The sequence below is a fragment of the Periophthalmus magnuspinnatus genome, chromosome 17 (assembly GCF_009829125.3).
Source record: "Periophthalmus magnuspinnatus isolate fPerMag1 chromosome 17, fPerMag1.2.pri, whole genome shotgun sequence".
In the NCBI taxonomy this organism is placed as follows: domain Eukaryota; kingdom Metazoa; phylum Chordata; class Actinopteri; order Gobiiformes; family Gobiidae; genus Periophthalmus; species Periophthalmus magnuspinnatus.
Genome location: NC_047142.1, coordinates 27945130 through 27967845, shown reverse-complemented (window position 1 = coordinate 27967845; position 22716 = coordinate 27945130). Strand labels below are relative to the sequence as shown.

General features: G+C 42.1%; 1 protein-coding gene across 1 annotated transcript in view; it reads right to left on the bottom strand.

The window, feature by feature from the left end:
* Positions 1-3467: 3467 nt before the first annotated feature.
* asic1c (acid-sensing (proton-gated) ion channel 1c) overlaps positions 3468-22716 on the bottom strand; it is a 185728-nt gene continuing 166479 nt past the window's right edge. Inside the window, exons 4-10 of the mRNA XM_055228262.1 lie at positions 21796-21946; positions 19562-19618; positions 19144-19297; positions 16880-16971; positions 14025-14104; positions 12613-12684; positions 3468-3572 (exon numbers count right to left, since the gene is read on the bottom strand). Of these exons, the coding sequence (XP_055084237.1) occupies positions 3468-3572; positions 12613-12684; positions 14025-14104; positions 16880-16971; positions 19144-19297; positions 19562-19618; positions 21796-21946 (711 nt within the window). The remainder of the gene's footprint in view (positions 3573-12612; positions 12685-14024; positions 14105-16879; positions 16972-19143; positions 19298-19561; positions 19619-21795; positions 21947-22716) is intronic.

Below are 22716 nucleotides of genomic sequence, written 5' to 3'. Positions count from 1 at the left end.
CACATACATAAAAGAAACCCATGTTTTCTCGTCTGTTTTCCGAGGATCCACACTCACTCTCAAATACATTTACAATAATAATTATGTGACCATAAGACCAGGGTGACCAATCATGGAGCAGCAAAACACCAGAACAGTGTTACGATCGTCACTGAGGTGTTTATAAAGCCTCTCCCATTTGAAAAACAATAATACAGATGGAACCTTATTGTAACAAATACCAATTGTATAGTTGATGCTGGATTGGATCAGAATTCTAGAGCCTTAAAATGTGTGTGTGTGTGTGTGTGTGTGTGTATGTATATATATATATATATATATATATTTTTTTTTTTTTTACCCCATGTTCTAATGCTGTGAACAGAGTGTTTTCTGTTTGAAGAAGAACCCACAAAAAATGCAGGGTTTGTGTGTTAAACATCTGTGAATGAAACAAAACACAACTCCAGATCTATTTGTGATGATGAAACAGCATTAGAACACAGATCAGAGAATAGACTCATATGGGCACTTTAAATAGTGTAACATGGGCCCTTTAAGGTAATATGGGCCTTTAAATGGCATCTTGAAAGCTGAAATATGTTGATATTGTTCTGTGCGTCGCTCTGGTTAATCTGTTCAATAAAGAATATCTGACTACACTATTTCTACGTTTCAGACATGCGCTTATATTGACAGCGTTGGTTCATTGCGCCTCCTGCAGTTCAAAGACAAAAATAGGCTCAAATAGACTCAACTATAGATTCAACATGAGGTTTTAATGTGAGAACCCTGCACTTGCTCTGCTCAAGTTCGGCTTTTCAAAATGGCTGCACCTTGCACTTTCACGAGGATGAGCTCAGACTGAAACTTAGACCGAGGCTGAGCTCAGTGTTCGTGTGCTGTTCCAATCAAGCATCAACTGTTTTTACAATCAACTTACTCAGAGGTGAGAGACAAGCCAAACATGTACTTAATGAATATTAATGTTACTTTAGAATAATGTTACTCAAATAAAAGTACAGAGTAGTGGTCCAAAACATTACTTGAGTAAAAGTATAAAACATATTTGGGGACCTACTTAAGAGTAGAGTAAGAGTAATATCAGAGGTATAGTTTGAAGTTAATGTAAAGTGGAGGAAAACATTAAATAAAGCTCAAAATATAAACCACAAAACTGTCACAGCTGTAAAAATCATATCTGTGGGACACAGAACTGTTATCTGAGAGTATATCAAATGTACTGTTACTGCAAACTAAATATTACTCAAGTAGGATCAGTAGTGGAACATAACCTAAGTAGAAGTAGTAAAGTACTGTACTTAAGTAAAAAAAAAAAAAAAAAAAAGTTATCTGTACTTTACTTAAGAGGATTTTACAGTGTATACTTTTTATTTTTACTTCAGTACAATTGAGAGCAGTATCTGTACTTTATACTCCACTACATTTTTGAACTGGGCTGAAAATTAAAAGTATTTTTTATTATTGTGTGAGACCTGCTGAAAAGACTGAGGATTTATTTTTTAACATGTTAATAATTTAAACCAACAAAAATATACAAATAAAAACAGAAAAAAATGATCGATTCAATTGTTTCTGTTGAACAAAATTCATCTCAAATATTTATCACAATCACTACATTTGAAGCTTTATAAGACTCAAAATCTGCATGAAATACTTTTACTTTTTACTCTTTAAGCACATGTTTAAACAGGTACTAATAGGTTACTAATACTTTTACTTAAGGAGATTATTTCATGTGGTACTTGAGGACTTTTTGGCTCGTGCGGTCGTAGAGGAAAATTTGGGGTTGGGAGGAGTTCGGGGAGGCCATGGCGGAGGACTATCGGCCTCAAAGAGATTCTGACAAACCGTTTGACGCCTCAGGAGGGGGAAGCAGTGCTTCACCAACACTGTTTACAGTGCGGGTGTAAAGCTGCTGACCTCGCCTGGGGGGTAGAAGGAATACTTTGAGGATCTCCTCAATCTCACCGTCATGTCCTCCAAGGAGGAAGCAGAGACTGGGGACCCTGGAAGCGGACTTGTACATCACCCTGAAGTCACTGAGGTGGTTGAAGCTGAGATCTGTCCTGAGTGTCTTAAGTCTCTGGATGTTGTGGATCTTGGTTGACACATCTCTGCAACTTCGCGCAGCGGTCGGGGACAATACTGCTGGACTGGCAGACCGGGGTGGTGGTTCCTCTGTTTAAGAAGGGGGTTCCAATTATAGGGGAATCACACTCTTCGGCCTTCCCAGTAAGGTCTGGCTGGGATGAGAATCAGCTCCTCTAAATCTGAGGCCGTGGTTCTCGACCGGAAAAGGCGGCTTGCCCTCTCCGGGTGGGTGGTGAGTCCCTGCCTCAAGTGGACAAGTTCAAGTATCTTGGGATCTTGGTCATGAGTGAGGGAAGGATATGTCCGCAGTAATGTGGTCGCTGTATCGGACTGTTGTGGTGAAGGAGCTGAGTCCAAATGCAAAGCTCTCTATTTACCGGTCAATCTACTTTCCTACCCTCATCTGTGGTCCTGGTTTAGTCCTGGTTTAGTTCTGGTTTAGATCTCTGTTCCTATAATCAACTACGGTCATGGGCTTTGGGTGATAACCGAAAGGACAAGATCGTGAATACAAGTGGCCAAAATGGATTTCCTCTGTAGGGTGGCTGGGTGCTGGCCTTAGAGATAGGGTGAGGAGCTCAGTCACACAGGAGCTGCTGCTCCTCCACATCGAGAGGAGCAGGTCGCTCGGTCATATCCCACCGGGAGGAGGCCCCGGGGAAGACTGAGGACACGCTGGAAGGACTATGTGCCTTGGCTGGCCTGGGATCGCCTTGGGGTTCCATCGGAGGAGCAGGAGGAAGTGTCTGGGAAGTTTGCCAGTCTCTGCTTAGACTGTTGGCCCCATGACCCGGCCCCACATGACAGGAAAAAAATGGATGGATGAACTTTTTGGCTCCAGAATTGAGCACATCTTCCACCACTGAGCAGGAGCAAAAGTCTGATGTAAAAATGAAGTACAATTTCTGAATTGATCCCACCTCTGCTCTTCTTCATCATCTATTTACATTCAGTGAGGATGAGGAGCAGCTTTACAAAAACTCACAGCTCTACAATCAAAACGCAAACCTGATTCTATAATCCAGGGTCTCTAGAAGGACCTTACAGAAGAAGAGAAGGGAACGGAACAAGAGAACGGAATGAGAGAACAGAATGAGAGAACAGAATGTGAGAACAGAACGAGAGAACAGAAGGAGAGAACAGAATGAGAGAACAGAACAGTGAGATGGACATGGAGGAAACCTGAGATCTGCTTTCGTTTCTCTGATGACAGTATTCTGTTCCTCTTCAGACATTTTTATCCCTCTTTTAAATTGTATGTACGCTCTTTGTGAGATGAATACAGAAATGGTTTCACAGTTTGCTGTCTGTAGCCCCCTGTCCCTACCCCCTGTCCCCGCCCCCTGACCCCGCCCCCTCTGTGGACCTCGTCGTCAACAGGCGAACTCCTCGAAGTTGCCTAGAGTCGGGTGACGAGGTAACATGTTCGGCGTGAATCCGAGGCTGTCCGAGTGACTCCGCAGTGTGTCACAGGTGCTCTGGAAAAAACACAAAAGAAGAAGCGGGAAGGAGAAAGAGGAGGAGGAAGAGGAGGAGAAGAAAAAAGGGAAGGAGGAAGAGGACGGGGAGGAGGAGGGAGGAGAAGAAGAAGGTAGGAAGGAAGGAAAAAGAGTAAGGGGGGAGGAGGACGGACGAGGAGGCGGAGGAAGAAGGACGAGGAGGAGGAGAAGGAGGGAGAAGGAGGAGAAGAAGGGAGGAGGAGGGGATGAGGAGAAGAAAAAAGAGGGAGGAGGACAAAGAGGAAGAAGATGTCAACCGGATTTAGGAAGAAATGATGGAGGAGGAAAAGGAGGAGGAAAAGTGGACAGCGGGTGGACCAAGATGACAGAAATGAAAACGATGAGCACAAAACATGATGTATAATCACGTGATGATGTAACAGAGATAAAAGAAACGAGGGAAGTGAGGGACGAGTGGAAGGAGAGAGAGAAAGAGGAGAGAAGAAACAGTTTAGTCGTGGGGTTGATCTTGTATTTGTAATAGTCACAGAGTTCAGTTCTATTGTGTGTCCAGAGCAGAACCGTAGACAGCAGAAGAACAGGCAGTGTCTCATAACGCGAAAAATATGTAGTTCATCTGCCAATCCAAAGTCTGGACAGCCCTATTTTTTATTTATTTTTACTAATTTATACATTTTATAAACAAACAGAAGACATCAAATATATGAAGCAAGATATATGGACTTATGTAGTGAAGAAAAAAAAGGTGAATCCATCCTTAGACCTAAACCTAAACAAGTAAAACAATAGTGCTAGCCAGTTTGCTAATAGCCAGTATGCTAATAGCTAGTATGCTAATAGGCGTGGGAGCACCCATTAGGTCCCTGAATGATTATGCAAAATATAACCCAATATGGCACAGTTTTTGTCTTCTGCGTGTATATAAAATGTTTAAAGTAAAACTGAATGAGACGAAGTGTCCAAACAAAAACATCATTATGAACCAGCTGACCCCACAGGAGGATCACTGCTGGACCAGGACCAGGGGTGAGTTCATGCTCAGCCTGTTTTACTAGTAGATATTTATAGTATCTATGCTTTGCCTGGAATATTCCATAGTATAGCATTAAACCAACACATCTCCAAGCAGGAGACACAACCATGTCAAAAAAGGAGTCATTTTCTAAACACTAGATACACAAGTTTATTACTATGCTGTGAAATATTCCAGGTAAACCATTAACATCTCCATGGAGATGAGCAGGTGATGTACCCTCCACTATAGTTTTAATACAGAGCAACTTTGATCCTGGTCTTTTAATACTTTCTACTCTACAACCATTTTGATCAAGACTGAAGTAACAAGTATTTTGAGTTTCAGTTTAAAGGTTTAAAATATATAAATATATGTATGTGTGTTTAAATATTTAACCTGTAACATGTAGTAAAGCATGAATATGCAAGGCTCATTTTACAAATTGTTTTCCAAATGCTTTAATTAAATTAATTATTTATTTATTTATTAAGATTTACCCTTGCCTATTTTAATATAATTGGGTCACGTTCGTCAGGCCAGATTAATAAGCCCAAAGGGCTGTGTGTGGCCCCCGGGGCATAGTTTACCCATGTCTGCTCTATTCTCTGATCTCTGTTCTAATGTTTCCTCGTCACAAACAAACCTAGAGTTGTGTTTTGTTTCATTCACACATGATTAACACACAAACCCTGCATATTTAGGCTGAGTTCATCTCTCAGACTGAAAAGACTCTGTCTCACCTTGTGATGTCATCAAGTGGTAATACAGAAAGTGCTCCGCTGTGTTTTTAAACTCCATACACCTTCATTAGAATCATTTGGATGACTTCAGGTCTGGAATTACCAATCTCTACTGAATTAAAGGTGAAAGGAGCTGTTAACTTAAAAACAATCACTTCATGACATCACAAGGTAGAACAGAGAATTTTGAGCTTTGGAGATGTAGACAGACTAATAATAAAGTGTTACTCAAACATGTGAATGAAACAAAACACAGCTCCAGGTCTGTTTTTGAGGAGGGAACAGCATTAGAACAGATATTAAAGCTCACAAGAGACCATTTTGTGTAATATAGCACCTTTAAACCAACACTATCTCTTATATTCCACATGTTGTAGCCAAGTCAAACCGCATAAGCAAAATGGACGATATATTCTTCCACTGTCTGCAGTTACATGCGTTTAGCCAATTAGCCAATTAGCAGTTTAAAAAAATGTTGCAGCAACATTTAACTATGTATATTCTTAACCCTAATTCCAAGAATCCAACCAACTCGAGGTCACTAATCTGTCCTGACCGTGACAGTACGAGCACAGTGCTGCAAAGACATCTGCCCTCTTTTTAGGCTGGGTGTATGAGATGGTATTAAGAATGTATGACAGAGAGGGACAGCGTGGAGGGAGGATCTTTTATCAATGGGGTGTGCTACCTGGGGGCATGATTTGGCGTGACACCAGGGCTGGTTGGGTTCTCTGGAAACTCCTGGAATAGACATGATGAAAAGAAAAGATGGGTGAGGGTGACTGGAATGGAAATAAAGCACAATGCTCATATCAAAAGAACATAGGAGGGAGGAAGAGTGCGTGAGGCAGAGACATCATTACAGCTCCCAGGGATTTTCAGGTCCAGTGAGGAGGTGGACGGGGAAATAAAATAAAAGTTAGAGTAAGGAACAGAATGGAAAACGGGACTGAATGAATGTCCAAGGCTCTGTTTCTATCAAGTGTACAGTACAGTTAGTTTACATCGGGTGCGAATGGCGGCACAAGCAGGGAACTTGATCTGGTATCAGCAAAAGCCCATTTCACAGAGCTGCCTGGGTATTTCTGGTTCTCTCTTTGAGAGAACCGGAGACGGAGCCGCTCTTCCTGGTGCATTCATTCTTTTAATAGAATCTTGCTCAAAATAAACCAATATTTAAATATGAAACAGCAAACAGCAGGTGACAGGCGGAGGATCACAGACACCATGTTAAGACCTTTACGATGATATAAACACTTCACCAGAGGATGCTTCTTTAGAAATGTAGGTATTTGTGTCTTGAAGCTAATGCTAATGCTAACTGAAATCAAAATGAATTAATCCCCCTTAGTGATGTTAAAATAGTGCTGCAATCTGAATGATTTTACACAGAAAAACAATGGGCTTGTCATTGTGTGTTGTTTATACAAGTAGGTATTTGGGTTTCAAACAAAATACTGATGCTAATGCTAATGCTAGTCTAATCTAAATCTCATAGTAGAACAAAACAACTTCATGAAAATACATCTAATGACAAGGCCATTGTTTTTCTGTGTAAAATCATTCAGATTGCAGCGCTATTTTAACATCACTAATTCATTTTGATTTCAGTTAGCATTATTATTGGCTTCAAGACACATTTTCCTATATTTCTAAGCACAAAAGCTTCCTCTGCTGAAGTATTTACATCGTAGTAAAACTCCTGACATGCTATCTGTGATGATCTGTCTGTAACCTGTTGTCCGCTGTCTGATATTTAAATATTCATTTATTTTAGCACGACTCGACTAATTTCCAACACACAATGAACAGAGCCGGAAGTGTGGCTCTGCAGTTTTAGAGAGAAACAGAATTATCCAAGCAGCTGTCAGATTGTGGGGAAACTCCAGGCAAACCAATAATGATGACTGAATGATTTAACTCATCACTAATACGCAGGTGCTAAAATATGGCAAAATATTAGTTTATTCTGTATCACTTTGTAAACAAATCGGTTCCGAAGAATCTTTCCTTACAGTGTTTTACCTCATTTGTACTTTGTCATATACCCTCGCTGCTGGCGTGCGGACCTCTGAGTCCCAGTCTCTTATTATCCATTTGACCTTTGACCCAGTACACTCTGCTCTGTGTCCACCGTCTGATCACTGTTGTCACATGATAACAACTGCTTAACCTGTGTGCCAAGAAGTGTTTTGGCCTCGTCCACCTTAAACGAGTCTAAACTGGTTTGCTGGTTCATGTAATTTTTATAAATATGCTTTATGTGCTGACACTGACACAGCTTAGGACAAAATAACGCTCTGACTCTTTGATTCTTGTTGTTTTGCTTGTAGAAATTCCACAACATGACAGAAACAGAGGAATGTAGAGACATTATTTTGTTTTGTAGATTTGTGGCCCTGCATTTTATATGATGAGGAAAATGTGGCATGAACGCAGTAAACAGAGAAAGAACACTACGTAAACCTTAAGCCACGCCCCCAAACACTGAACTGGACCTGTGCCTTATGTAACCCTCCCTCTGGGCATTTGTGGGGTAATATCTAATTCCACTTTTCAAAATAAAATCAACTCTTTGTTTTAATATCTCAACCTCAGCTCTCCAGCGTTGGCTGAACCCTGGAACGAGAGTTCATGCAAATATAAAACAGCCAGAAACGAACCCAGAGATTTTTCATTGCTGCTGTGGAAAGTTGTGTGTTTGAGCCACTCAGACTCATTGTGTTTGATGAAAAACTTTGGGTTCGATTGACGTGTAAAAAATGAATTCAGCCAAAGAGAAATGTGGATTTGATTGACTCAAAAAGCGACAGAAAAAGCCTCTGTAACAGTTTGAACAAATCAGCACCAAAGAAGAAATGAATGTGCTTTTTCTGCAGAATGTGCCCTCCATTGTGAGCTACAACTGAGATCAAGAGCTACTGTCATGCAAATGTACATACTGTATTCAGCAGGCTCTGTGACAGGGCTGGAACTCAGCGTTTCACCAGAGAACGAAACCAGCATCTGCATTATACAGTCTGAACCCAAACGTCGCCTGTATGAGGTTTACAAAAGTACTTTCATTTGAATCTTAAGTGGTCCTAATAAGGTGTCTTTGGGGACACCACAGAAAATGTCCTTAGGTCATGAGACAAACAGATATCGAAAAGGATTCCAGCTGACTACAATTCTAACTGTGTTTCTGCGTGTTTTGTGTTTAAGCCTCAGACATAAGCACTTTTACAGTTGTATTGCTTTTCAACACAGCTATTAGCAACTATGTATTTATTAGCAAAAGGAAAAATAAATTCTGTAACTGAAGAAACGTTTCACTGCTCATCCAAGCCGCTTCTTCAGTTCTGGTCAGATTACTACTGGACACTGCCATATACAGTATCTGTCTGAAGAGAGGAGCTAACTACGCTGAAGCTAACACACCTATTGTTTCTGTTTGTTAGCTAGGTCTATTGAGCTACACTAAGTGTAAACTGTGCCTCAGTCATATTTAGCATAAATAATCAGGTGTAGTGTAGTTCAATCACAGACTGTATGTATAAATGGACCTGCTAGCTGCCACATGCCTAATAGGAAGTGAACATGGGCACGCCTCCGAATCCACAGTGTTTTCATTTTGGTTATTTTGTCTGTGATTCAAGATATGAATATTAATAACAGACACATTAGACGTCTTCTTTCCCCAAGGTCGCTCACACTACCGTCAGCAACAAATTTGGCTGACAGCGTTGCTAAACACCCACTCTCTGCTAAATCAGCAGTGTGGGCGGGAAGGGGCGTTACCGTTAACAGCCTCGCTCCAGGTTGGCTCTTTGGTTGCTATGATACTCGTGGTCGGAAATCCAAATATGGAACCTGCTCCAAATTGTCCACTAAAACTGCTGAAGCTGCTCGATGAGCTTCATTTGACTGGAGCGGAACGCTGTGGGTGACGTCACACTCACTGAGTCCACTTCTTTATACAGTCTATGAGTTCATTAGACATAGCCAGCTAACAGAAGCTATAAACAAACAGGTGTGTTAGCGTCAGTGTAGTTAGCCCCCCTTCAGATAGATATAGTTTGTACAGCAGTAATCTGACCAGAACTGAAGAACCGTCTTGGATGAGTAGCTGAACATCTTCGCTCTAAACCCTCTGTCCAGTTACAGAATAACATTTTTCTGTTGCTGTGGATCAAACCATTACATGATCACAAGCATTACCTTCCATTTTATATGCTGTTTCTACTTTACTGTAGTAGTATAGTAATAGTAAATAGTAGTAAGCTGTTTATTTTTTCATATTGTTAAGGCCCTGTCACTGTGGACAAAATGATATTGAAAGATTACAACATTATAAACACAATATAACCCAAACACTCTGAGAGAAACGGCATAAAACGAGGTTTGGATTCAGCAGAGTGCCCTGAACATTCTGCTGATCGAAATATTTAGAGCTGCATTTGTGTAATAAATAATGGAACGATCTCAGTGTGAAGTTGGAAAATGAGCCACAGGCTAGAGAATGGAGCCCTGCGCTTGCCTCTCCCTGCCTCTCCCCCTGCCTCTCCCCCGCCTCTCCCCCCCGCCTCTCCCCCCCGCCTCTCCCCCTGCCGCTCCCCCTGTTGCTCCCCCTGTTGCTCCCCCTGCCGCTCCCCCCGCCTCTCCACCTGCCGCTCCCCCTTCTCCCCCACTGCCACTCCCCCTGTCTCTCCTCCTGTATCTCCTCCTGCCTCTCCCCCCATCTCTCCTCCGGCCTCTCCTCCTGCCTCTCCTCTGGTCTCTCCCCCTGCCTCTCCCTGCCTCTCCCTGCCTCTCCTCCGGTCTCTCCCCCTGCCTCTCCTCCTGCCTCTACCCCTGCCTCTCCGACTGCTTCCCCTCCATCTCTCCCCCACACTATTTAAACACCGAGCCTAGTGAAATGTTCAGATTTACAGTGTGCTAAAGCCTTGCTAAGCTCTGAATTCTCCTGGAGAAGCAGAAGTGAGACGTGGAAGAAGGCTGTGGAGACCTCATTAATCTTTGCAGCGGTTTGCTTATTATGTTGTTACTTGAATCTCAATTACATTATGCTGGTCCCTCTCCTTTTGTAATGTGGTGCCATGCTGTGAGATGGGAGTGTAGAAGACAAGGTCAGTCCTCAGATATATAAAGGCAGAGTTTGACTTCTGATTAAAGCGAGAAATAATTGAGCTGGACTTTCTTGTTCATGGAGCAAAAAAAAAACAAAAAAACAACATAAATAAAGAAATGTATTATTATTATTATTATTATTATTATTATTATTATTATTATTATTATTATTATTATTATTAATAATAATAATAATAATAATAATAATAATAATAATAATAATAATAATAATAATAAACAGAGAGAATCAGAGAGAGAATAATAGACTTTAAAGCAGCTCTGCTTGTGAACAAGTCTCTCCATGGACCAGCACCAAAGAACATCTCCCACATGTTAGAGTCACATGAACCATCTCACACTCTGAGGACCCGCCTTCTGATATAGACCTGGTTTAGCTCTTGTGTAGTCCTGGTTTAGTTTCAGTTTAGTCCTGGTTCAGTCCTGGTTTAGTCCAAGTTCAGTCCTGGTTTAGTCCTAGTTTAGTCCTGTCTTAGTCCTGTTTTAATCCTGTTTTAGTCCTGGTTTAATCCATATTTAGTCCTGTTTCAGTCCTGGTTTAGTCCTGGTTTAGACCTTGTTTAGTCCTGGTTCAGTCCTGATTTATTCCCAGGTTAGTCCTGTTTTAGTCCTGGTTCAGTTCTGTTTTTGTCCTGGTTTTGTCCTGTTTTAGTCCTGGTTTAGTCCTGATTCAGTCCTGGTTTAGTCCAGGTTTAGTCCTGGCTCAGTCCTGGCTAGGTCCTAGTTTAATACTGGTTCAGTTCTGGTTCAGTCCTGGTTCAGTCCTGGTTTACTCCTGGTTTAGTCACAGCCTCTTGCTGGTCCAGAATCAGGTCTAAACATGTTGAATCATCGTTTGAGTTTTGTGCAGTTTTATTCTGCCTCTTCTCTTTTAATGTTCATTTTATGATGATTATTTATGTTTTGATTTGTTTGTTTGTGATTTTAATGTTTTTCTTATTTGTAAAATATAATTCTGTGAATTACTTTGTGTACGAATTGAGCTATACAAATAATCTAGCCTGGCCTGTACAGAAAGCTGAAGGTGTAGAGCTGTTTGAGTGTTCTCTCTGGGGCAGGATGAGTGTTCTCTCTGGGGCTGTTTGAAGGTTCTCTCTGCTGTTGTTTAGCATTCTCTCAGGGGCCATTTGAGTGTTCTCTCTGGGGCTGTTTGAGTGTTCTCTCTGAGGTCGTTTGCGTGTTCTTTCTGGTGCTGTTTGAGTGTTCTTTCTAGGGCTGTTTGAGTATTCTGTCTGGTGCCGTTTGAGTGCTCTCTCTGGGGCTGTTTGAAGGTTCTCTCTGCTGCTGTTTAGCGTTCTGTCTGTTGCTGTTTGAGTGTTCTCCCCGGGGGCTGTTTGAATGTTTTCTCTGGGGTCATTTGATTGTTCTCACTGGTGCCGTTTGAGTGTTCTCTCTGGTGCCGTTTGAGTGTTCTCTTTGGAGCTATTTGAATGGTCTCTGTGGTGCTGTTTGAGTGTTCTGTCTGGGGCTGTTTGAGTGTTCTCTATGGGGTTCTCTCTGGAGCAGTTTGAGCATTCTCTCTGGTGCCATTTGAGTGTTCTGTCTGGTGCCGTTTGAGTGTTCTTTCTAGGGCTGTTTGAGTGCTCTCTGAGGCTGTTTGAGTGTTCTCTCTGGGTCTGCTTGAGCATTCTGTCTGGGGTTGTTTGAGTGTTCTCTCTGGGGCGTTCTGTCTGGGGCGGTTTGAGTGTTCTCTCTGGTACTGTTTGAATGTTCTCCCTGGTGCTGTTTGAGTGTTCTTTCTTGTACTGTTTGAATGTTCTCTCTGGTGCTGTTTGAGTGTTTTCTCTGGTGCTGTTTGAGTGTTCTCTGTGAGGTTGTTTGTGTGTTCTCTCTGGTGCTGTTTATTCAAACCTGTACCAGTGTGAGGAGGCCTAGGCCTGTACCTGTCAGTGAGGTCTACAGCAGAGACTTCAGTGATCACTCCAGGGATAAACTACATTGATTAAAATACTGCATTGATTAGGTTTGTGAAATCTATACTAATCAATACCACTTGATTTTGTTTATTTGTATTTAAATAAAATCAAATAAAAAGTCCAGACCAATCAACATGATGAACAAATCATGTTCCATTTCTTTTGCGTCTGGCCCAGCCCTCAGTGTGAGTGAGCAGTGTATGGAACAGTGTCTGTGCAGGTGCCATATTCAGAATCAGAACACAAGAGGAGGAGGTTACCAGATTATCGCTCTGACAGCGTTGGGGACGCTTCTTCCTCAAAAATGAGCCCAAGACCTTATCTTTGAACACCTGCAGAACAAAAGACATCATATACTGTAGAACTGAACAGTGTTATATAAGGCTTATATGTAAAAACTGCATGAATCCAAAGAGCAATGAGACAAATAAAGATATTATATTTTGTAATACAGATAAAGATATAAGCCAAACTACTGTCTCTGAATCTATCATTTTTGACTATTAGCTGTCAAAAGTATAGAAAACTAGATACTAATCTATACTAAAACTAGTATCCAAATCCTTATTGTTTACAGGTATCAATACGAAAACAGTCCCATTCACAGGACAAAAATTAACCTTTCCTGAATATACTTATAATGGTATTGAGATGTATCTTTCACAAGTATAAGACACATAGACTAGTCTAAACCCATGGACCACTATGAACTTACTGGACACACACATGTAACACACATGAGAATAAAACATCAAGTACCAACACTTAATGTGGAACATAACAGTATCTTTTCTAAAAAAGAGTGATTTTAACCTTAACCCACTGTGGTATCAGTATTGAATATTAAGTCTATTCCTTAGTATCGAAATAGAATTTGAACTTTTAGTATCGTGACAACACTCCTCCTACCTGACTTTTATCCCATGAAATGAGAATGTAGCAAAGTTGTTTTTATTCCTTAAAGAACATGGCCAGAGCTCGCCCCATTCTCTCTTGGGCCAACACAGAGACACTGATGGATGCTTTCATCACCTGTGTCCAGACCACTGTAATGCTCCCTGATCTTCCCAAAGAGAATGTTCCAGATTTAAAGCACTGACTCTTGTGAGCTTTAAGGCATGTTCTAATGCTGTTCCCTCCTCATAAACAGACCTGGAGTTGTGTTTTGTTTCATTCACACATGTTTGAGTAACACTTTATTATTAGTCTGTAACATCTCCAAAGCTCAAAATGCTCCACCTGTTCCACCTTGTGATGTCATGAAGTGGTAGTTTTCAACTGGTTTAACAGGTCCTTTTACCTTTGGTTCAGTAAAGATTGGCAGTTCTAGGGCTGAAATTATGGAAATGAATCTAGTGAAAGTGTATGGAGTTTAAAAGCACAGTGGAGCACTTCCTGTATTACCACATGATGACACCATAAGGTGAAACAGAGTGTTTTCAGTTTGAGAGAAGAACTCAGCATAAATATGCAGAGTTTGGGTGTTAAACATATGTGAATGAAACAAAACACAACTCCAGGTCTGTTTGTGATGAGGAAGCAACATTAGAACATAGATCTGAACACAGTGTAACGTCTTTAAGTTCTTCTAAATGTACCAATATTCTTAGGCCTTTGTATCCCCCCCAAAAATATACAAAATATTACTACGTATACGTTTTGAAAGCTTTACCTCATACAAGTAATCAAATATTTCCAAAATTGTCAGCACACTGGCTCCTATGAAGAGTCCCATCTGCCCTCCGATGTCCCCTGGAACAGACAGATATGCAGATAAGAGCAGAATCCTGATGGTGTGTGAACGTGTTTCTCCTCCTCTTCTTCCTGCTCCTCCTCCTCTATCAACACCATTTATCAGAGTGGAGTTATCACAAATGTCCATCGTGCACTCAAACTGTTCAAACCTGACCTGCCCGCCCTTCTGTCCGATTATGAAAACGTCTGTGGTCTTTTCACGAGTTCAAACGGCGTTGGCTCTGAGCAGTGGCAAGGTTGTGCATAAATACTGTAGCTTGTATAAAAATGACTGTGTTATTATTATACAGAGTGTGTGTGCTTTTCATTTCTGTGCATAGACTGTTTATGTAAATGGACATAGCTAACCTGCTAGCTGGTGCATTCCAAAAAGGAAGTGATCATGGGTGCACTTCTGACTTCATCGACTCTGGCTCCAATTCATTTCCTGTTGAAAAACTGTGTCCCCTCTCTCTGTAACTGCTGCTGTCAGACTCGTCTTAGTCTTAAAAGTGAATTGGAGTCGATGGTGCCGGAAGTGCGCCCATGACTTCCTATTTGGAATGCGCCAATTAGCAGTTTAGTTACGTCCATTTATATATACGGTCTATGATTCAATTACAGAGGTCCATCCATCCATTTTCTTCCGCTTATCCGGGGCCGGGTCGCGGGGGCAGCAGTCTAAGCAGGGACTCCCAAACTTCCCTCACCCCAGACACGTCTTCCAGCTCCTCCGGTGGGACCCCAAGGCGTTCCCAGGCCAGCCGAGAGACATAGTCCCTCCAGCGTGTCCTGAGTCTTCCCCGGGGCCTCCTCCCAGTGGGACATGCCCAGAACACCTCCCTAGGGAGGCATCCAGGAGGCATCCTGAGCAGATGCCCGAGCCACCTCAGCTGGCTCCTCTCAACGTGTAGGAGCAGCGGCTCTACTCCGAGCTCCTCCCGTGTGACTGAGCTCCTCACCCTATCCCTAAGGGTGCGCCCGGCCACTCTGCGGAGGAAGCCCATTTCGGCCGCTTGTATCCGCGATCTTGTCCTTTCGGTCATTACCCAAAGCTCATGACCATAGGTGAGGGTAGGAACGTAGATTGACCGGTAAATCGAGAGCTTCGCCTTCCGGCTCAGCTCCTTCTTCACCACAATGGACCGATACAGCAACCGCATCACTGCAGACGCTGCACCGATCCGCCTGTCAATCTCACGCTCCATTCTTCCCTCACTCGTGAACAAGACCCCGAGATACTTGAACTCCTCCACTTGGGGCAGAGACTCACCACCCACCCGGAGAGAGCAAACCACCTTTTTCTGGTCGAGAACCATGGCCTCGGATTTGGAGGAGCTGATTCTCATCCCAGCCACTTCACACTCGGCTGCAAACCGCCCCAGTGGCTGCTGCAGGTCCTGGCTCGATGAAGCCATCAGGACAACATCATCCGCAAAGAGCAGAGATGAAATCCTGTGGTTCCCGAACCAGACCCCCTCCGGCCCCTGGCTGCGCCTAGAAATTCTGTCCATAAATACAATGAACAGAACCGGTGACAAAGGGCAGCCTTGGCGGAGTCCAACATGCACCAGGAACAGGTCTGACTTACTGCCGGCAATGCGAACACAGCTCCTGCTCCGGTCATACAGGGACCGGACAGCCCTTAGCAAAGGGCCCCGGACCCCATACTCCCGGAGCACCCCCCAAAGGACACCACAAGGGACACGGTCGAATGCCTTCTCCAGATCCACAAAACACATGTGGACTGGTTGGGCATACTCCCATGAACCCTCAAGGACCCGATGGAGAGTATAGAGCTGGTCCAGTGTTCCACGACCGGGACAAAAACCACACTGCTCCTCCTGAATCCGAGGTTCGACTATCGGCCGGATTCTCCTCTCCAGTACCCTGGAGTAGACCTTACCGGGAAGGCTGAGGAGTGTGATTCCCCTGTAATTGAAACACACCCTCCGGTCCCCCTTCTTATACAGAGGGACCACCACCCCGGTCTGCCACTCCAGTGGTACTGTCCCCGACCGCCACGCGATGTTGCAGAGACGTGTCAGCCAAGACAGTCCCACAACATCCAGAGACTTGAGGTACTCGGGATGGATCTCGTCCACCCCCGGAGCCTTGCCACCGAGGAGCTTGCTAACCACCTCAGTGACTTCAGCCAGGGTGATGGACGAGTCCGCCTCTGGGTCCCCAGTCTCTGCTTCCTCCTCGGAAGACATGATGGGGGGATTGAGGAGATCCTCAAAGTATTCCTTCCACCGCCCGACAACATCCCCAGTCGAGGTCAGCAGCTCTCCACCCGCACTGTAAACAGTGTTGGTGAAGCACTGCTTCCCCCTCCTGAGGCGTCTGACGGTTTGCCAGAATTTCTTTGAGGCCGTCACTGGTGTCACTGTCGTTACCCACATGGGCGTTGAAGTCCCCCAGGAGAACAACGGAGTCCCCGGTTGGTGCACTGTCTAGTACCCCTCCCAGGGACTCCAAGAAGGCCGGGTACTCTGCACTGCTGTTTGGCCCATAGGCCGACACAACAGTGAGAGACCTGTCCCCGACCCGGAGGCGCAGGGACGCGACCCTCTCGTTCACAATTACAATCTCAATCTGCAATCTCAATCTCAAATACAGAGGTTTTAGTGCTAAAAAAAAATATGCATTCTCATATGGGTTTGCCTCAGTCTCCACAGACCTGACCTATAATATGCCTTGCTTTTGTCAGCAGTTTGTCTCCATGGAGACAGACACAGCATGAGCTCAGAGTGGTGTGGCAGAGGATCATGCAGACGCTCTGAATCTTACCCAGAAGCCCTGCGATCTCATAGGCCTTCTTCTGCTCGATCTTTTCATAGTTCAGAGCCTCGAAGAAGATGTCCAAGACCAGAATATTGTCTCTAGAAACAGGAAATACCAAGAACACGTTTCAGATTGTAGACAGTAACGTTTAACTCGTTTGAATTTGATCCTTTTACTTTTACATTGAAGGTGAACGATGGAGACTGGAAAAATGCTATTTTACCGTGATTATATTAAAGATTTAACAACTAACTGGACATGGGCTGCAGATATGACATATGTAGAAATAGTTCCAGTTCTGTTACCTAGAGACCACACTCCACACACAGGTGAGCTTCGAAGGGCCGAAGCTCACCTGGTTTACACAATAGTTATGATAACATATAAAAGCATGTGAAATATTTAAGTAACACTGTATGTACAATTGGAAAGAGAGCAAGGCCCTATTTCACAAAACAGGTTCAGCTAATCCAGAGTGTAATTCCTGTTGGTCCAGTCGGAGACTCAGACTGGGCCAACCCTGCTCCAAACCTGTTTTCTGAAACAGGAAACTCAGCATTGGACCAGGAGGAGAAAAGCCATGACCAGTGGATCCCAGAAAAGAGGATTCACCATGGCAACAATAAACAAGAGGAGGCGTCCATCTTAGAAGGACAGGAAGTCATATGACCGCGCACAGGGTCAGGTTTGATATTAAAATTGAGTGTTAAGTAATATTTAAATGAAACACATTTTACACACCATCATTTTGCTCATAAAGGTCTAAAATATATTTGAGTATTTGGAGCAGTATCATAAACTGTACTTTTTAACGTGGTATTAAATACATTCAGGTCACAGCTCATTTAACTGATTTATCTGCTTGAAGCTGATAAACCAAACACATTTAAACAGTGATCATTAGCAGGAAATGTATGAAAAAATCACTTTATAAAGTTAAATCCTTATCATTAAACTCAGTATTAACTGTTCCTACTTCTGTGAATGAGGAAGTGAATTGTCCAATCAGAGATCTCCTTCAGGAGCAGTGACTGTCCAATCAGAGCTCTTCTTCAGGAGCTGAGACTGTCCAATCAGAGCTCCCCTACAGGAGCGGTGACTGTCCAATCAGAGCTCTCCTTCAGGAGCTGAGACTGTCCAATCAGAGCTCTCTTTCAGGAGCAAACTAATTAAACTTGGGGTTGGAGCAGGAGAGGGCAACGTTTTTGACACACAAGCCATGGTGGGTTCTAAAATTTGACAGAGGGGCCGGGCCAGGATATATATATTTATATATATGTTTCATTAGAGATCTGGCCTGTAACATGTAGCAAAGCATGAATAGGCTCATTGTACAAATTGTTTTGCAAATGCATGAATTAAGTTAATAATTAATTTATTAATTTTCAGTTAAATAAACACAGCAGAAAAATTCTAAACAAGGCTCACCCCAATCTTTTTTAATATAATTTGACCATGTTCAGAAGGCCGGATTAATTAGCCCAAAGGGCCATGTGTGGCCCCTGGGCTGTAGTTTGGGTTAGAGGGTCAAACCTGCTCTGGACCATGGAGACTGACTCAGGGTTTAGGGTCACTCTTTGTGAAACTGAAAATGCTTTTCAGGGTTAACAAAGTGAGTTGAGACTAAACTAAACCTGCTTCTTGAAACAGGGCCAAAGTCTGTAGAGTTATTTATTATTATTATAATCATTAAGTATGTTTGATTTGTGTCCATGCTGTTGTGTTCTGTGAGCCTCGTGTTTTATACAAATGAGCTCTCAAAGTTCTTCACATCAGACGTTCATTCTCCATGTGTTAAAGTGACAGAGGACCATAAGGCTGAGTATAATTGATTATTGTGTTATTTCAGTTTACCACTGCACACAAGAGAAATACTAACATTTAACTATTGGACTATTCTCAAAAGAAGAATCTGACCCATGTTTTGGCTTCTCCTTGGTTAGATTGACTCAAGCTGCACTATGAAACTGATCAAGGGTCCACTACCTGCTTGTCCCCATGGAAATGTTACTACTTTGCCTGGAAGGTTCCACAACATGGCATTAAAAATATCTATCTTGCATACGTTGTTAAATGTTGTATATATGAGTGTTTGTCCAAATTGTTGTGGTCCGAATCCCACTCTCGACATAAAAAACATTATTGGCAGAGTTGTCCAATCCACTGACCCACAGGTTGACGAGTGGTTCATTGATGTAAAGCTCTTTGAGCCTTGATAAAAATCTGACCATTTACCTTCAAATCTACAAATCTGACCGCCGAATACTTACCCGATGTACTGCTCAGTTTTGTTGAATTTCTTAGCCAGATATTTAGCAGACGCCTTACTGGGGATCTTAACCATGGACAGCTCCTTTCCATAGCGAGTCATGTTGCAGGGGGTCTCACAGACACAGTAATCGTTGTCTTTCTCAACCAAAAAGTCTGCGAAGGATCAAAGTCATTCAAAAATAGACTCACATCAAAGCGAAACTAAAAATACCACAAAACTGAGCTCCAAACGCTGCCATCGTTCACTTTCCATGACTACTTTTGAAGAGGAAACTATGGGATGTATTCAGAATCAGTCAAGCATAAGGAGAACATCACTAATCTTCATAATGTCCAGGAGTAAGTAAATGTAATCACCAAGTAGGAAAGAGCTATATGAATAAAGATGTAATAGTGAAGATACAGTAAGTGACTCACCTAAAGCCGGGTCGGCACAGTCCTTGTATTGCTCAGGAGTACACACTCTGGATGTACCTGTTTAACACAAGAGTCACAGTCAGAACAGAGGAAGACATCTGCAAATGCTACAGTAATACTGGCAGAGGATTGATATAAGCAGGGGCGGTGCCAGACATTTTTGGCTGGAGGAGCAATGGGGGGGCCAAGTTCTTCAACTGGGGTGCTAAATATGGATTCCATCTACCATGTTTGTTCTGCTGTTTTAAACCAGTTTGAATGTAGTTATCCCCTGTAGTGATTTACAAAACCTAATATGGAGTTATTTTTTATTGTACAGTTGTTCCTCGTTAGATGGCGGTTCACCCTTCGCGGTCTCGCTGTTTGGCTGATTTTTCCAGTGTAATTCTACATGCTTTTTTACACTGTATGAATGCGCATTGTGTTCTGCGTCTCGACCGGCCAAGGAATTACAGATCACTGTCAATCGATCTCCGTGCGCATAGCACATAATGCACCAAAATTTACATAAATATTCGATCGACAATACAACGGAATGGCGCCAGGATGAAGAGACACTCTGAGGAACTGTGAAATACACATGAGTCATTATTAATTAATTTATTGTATTAATTAATTAAACAAGAGAGAAATGTGAGAAAATGCTAATGCCTGTCTGAGAAAGTGTATAAAGTGTGTGGTGAGGGGTTTTACAGCCTTAAGATGTAAGATGTAAGATAAGCATGTATAATAATTGTAATAAAGCTGACTACTTTGCAGATTTCGCCTATTGTGGGTTATTTTTTGGTTATTTTATTTCCAATGATAAACCAGGGAACACTGTAGTCTCATCTTGAGGGCTCTGTGTAAATATTTTTCAACAAAGCAAAGGATGGATACTTTGAGGATTTTAATATAACATATAAAAACATATTTAGAGTCATTTAAGTTTTTTTTCTTTTCTACATAATTCCATATTTCTTACTTCATATATTTCAGGTCTTCTGCGTGTATATAAAATTTACAACGTAGTTAAAATTAAGAAAAAAGTGTATTTTCTCATTACAGATTCTGAATAGTCTGTCTGTCAGATTATAATAATGACTCAGCAGATTATAACAGTGATGGGAGAGAAATAATTTGTTTCCTGTCTCTCATTTACTGCAGCACATGAATTACATCTTTGTTTTCATCAAAAGAGTGGTTTAATAATCAATAATAAATGAAATTAAAGCACAGAGCAAACTCAAAGGTCCAGGTTTCTCTGTCTGCAGCTGCTTGTTTATAATGTCCACACAAACAGTCAATTTCAAATTCATAAGGTGTAAATAATAACATTTTGCCAGTTGCAGTCAGAAGCTAATCTGTGTATTATTTCACTGCTGTTTGATTCTACTTTCATTTTCATGTTTATTTTGTTAAGGTTTGACAATGATGATAGGATTTGCATTTTTCTTCTGTCATTCTACAATAGACTCTTTTCACAGAACCGTTTGCTTGTTCAGGTTCTTCAAAAAACTGTGGCCATGTCGCTGGCTCGTCAGATATGTAGTTAAAAAATGTTTTAAATGGATTAAAAGTCGTGTTTTTTTTTAAAGAAAATCATAATTAGACAGATTTCTCAGCACTGGAAGAGGTAAAATGACTAAAAAGCAAAGTAAAGAAGGAAGCAGCAGGAGCAAGCAAGGTTTGAGTCTGCACTGTTCCGCGGCAGGAACAGTCCAGACTTTTACTGCTATGTAAATTGGAGAAAGCGTCTGTGTTTAGAAAAGTAGGAATTTGTGTCTAGAAGCTAATGCTAATGCTAACTCAAATTAAAATGAAGCAGTGATGTTAAAATAGCGCTACAATCTAAACGATTTTACACAGAAAAAGAATGGCCTTGTCATAAGATGTAGTTTCATAAAGTTGTTTTGTTCTATTCTGAGATTTAAATTAGGCTAGTATTAGCAATCGCATTTGCTTTGAAACACAAATACCTACTCGTACAAACACACGTTTCCTCTGGTTAAGTGCTGACATTGTTGTAAAGGTCTTAACATGGCGTCTGTGATCCTCTGTCTGTCACCTGCTGTTGGCTGTCTCATATTTAATATTGTTTTATTTTAGCCACAATCTGTTAAATTCTCACAAAGAATAAATGCAGCAGGAAGAGCGGTTCCACAGTTTTTGAGAGAACCGGAACTACCCAGGCAGCTCTGTGAAATGGGTCTACAGACCTATCCCCTATCTGCGTTGTCTGTAGTGCCCCCTACCCGGCATGTGCACCATCCTGCAGTCGCAGTTCTCCAGCAGGTAGCGTGTCTCACAGTCGATGCGGCAGGCCGTGATGCTGTATGTGCTGAAGAACTCAGAGTCTATGGGGGTTGATTTACAATCCCCCCAGGGCGGAGGGAGGTAGAGCAGCTGAAAGAGCCCAGCAGACAGTCCTGTCTTAGTAAACATACTATACATCTGCATACTTAACGCTAAACACTGATCATACGAAAGGCAACAGCAAGCCCACAATAAACAAAAGTTCCACACAGAAAAGAAGAGAAAAAGTGCACTGCTGTTACTTGTGTGCAGCGGCAAGCATCATGCACAACATTACAGATGCAGGACCCCAGGAAAAGGCAGAATACCATGGGAGTAGAGACAGGCTCCACACAATTTCTGACAGGACACCACAAGAAATTGACAAATTTTACAAACTCCATCCTCACATGTATATAACTCTGTGTGCAAGGTTTCGTCCTCCATCTTGGGTTAATGAATAAAATACTACAGAAATATGAATATGTTATGGAGTGGTACAAGTTCTGATTTCTATAAAATTTGTGGGAGTAATTACCAAAACTCTGCCTGCAAAGCCCAGTGAGTTGCAGCACAATCGCAGTCTCATTAAAGGAAGCAGTAATTAAAAGGTAAGACTCAGGTCGTTGTCTTGTGAAGAACTCTGTTAATGTTTTATACATTCACTAATGAGGATATGCTGTTATAAGCCTCTCAATGGCCATATTAGATTAGCAGCAAACAGCCTTCTGAGTATGGAAGCAAATGGTTGGCAATATCTAAATATTTTTTAGAATGAGTCTCTAAGGTCTTGGTTAGCACATTACCTCCTTACTCAGTTTGTAAATTAAAACTGTGTTAAAGGTCCTATATTATCCAAAATTGACTCTTGTGAGCTTTAA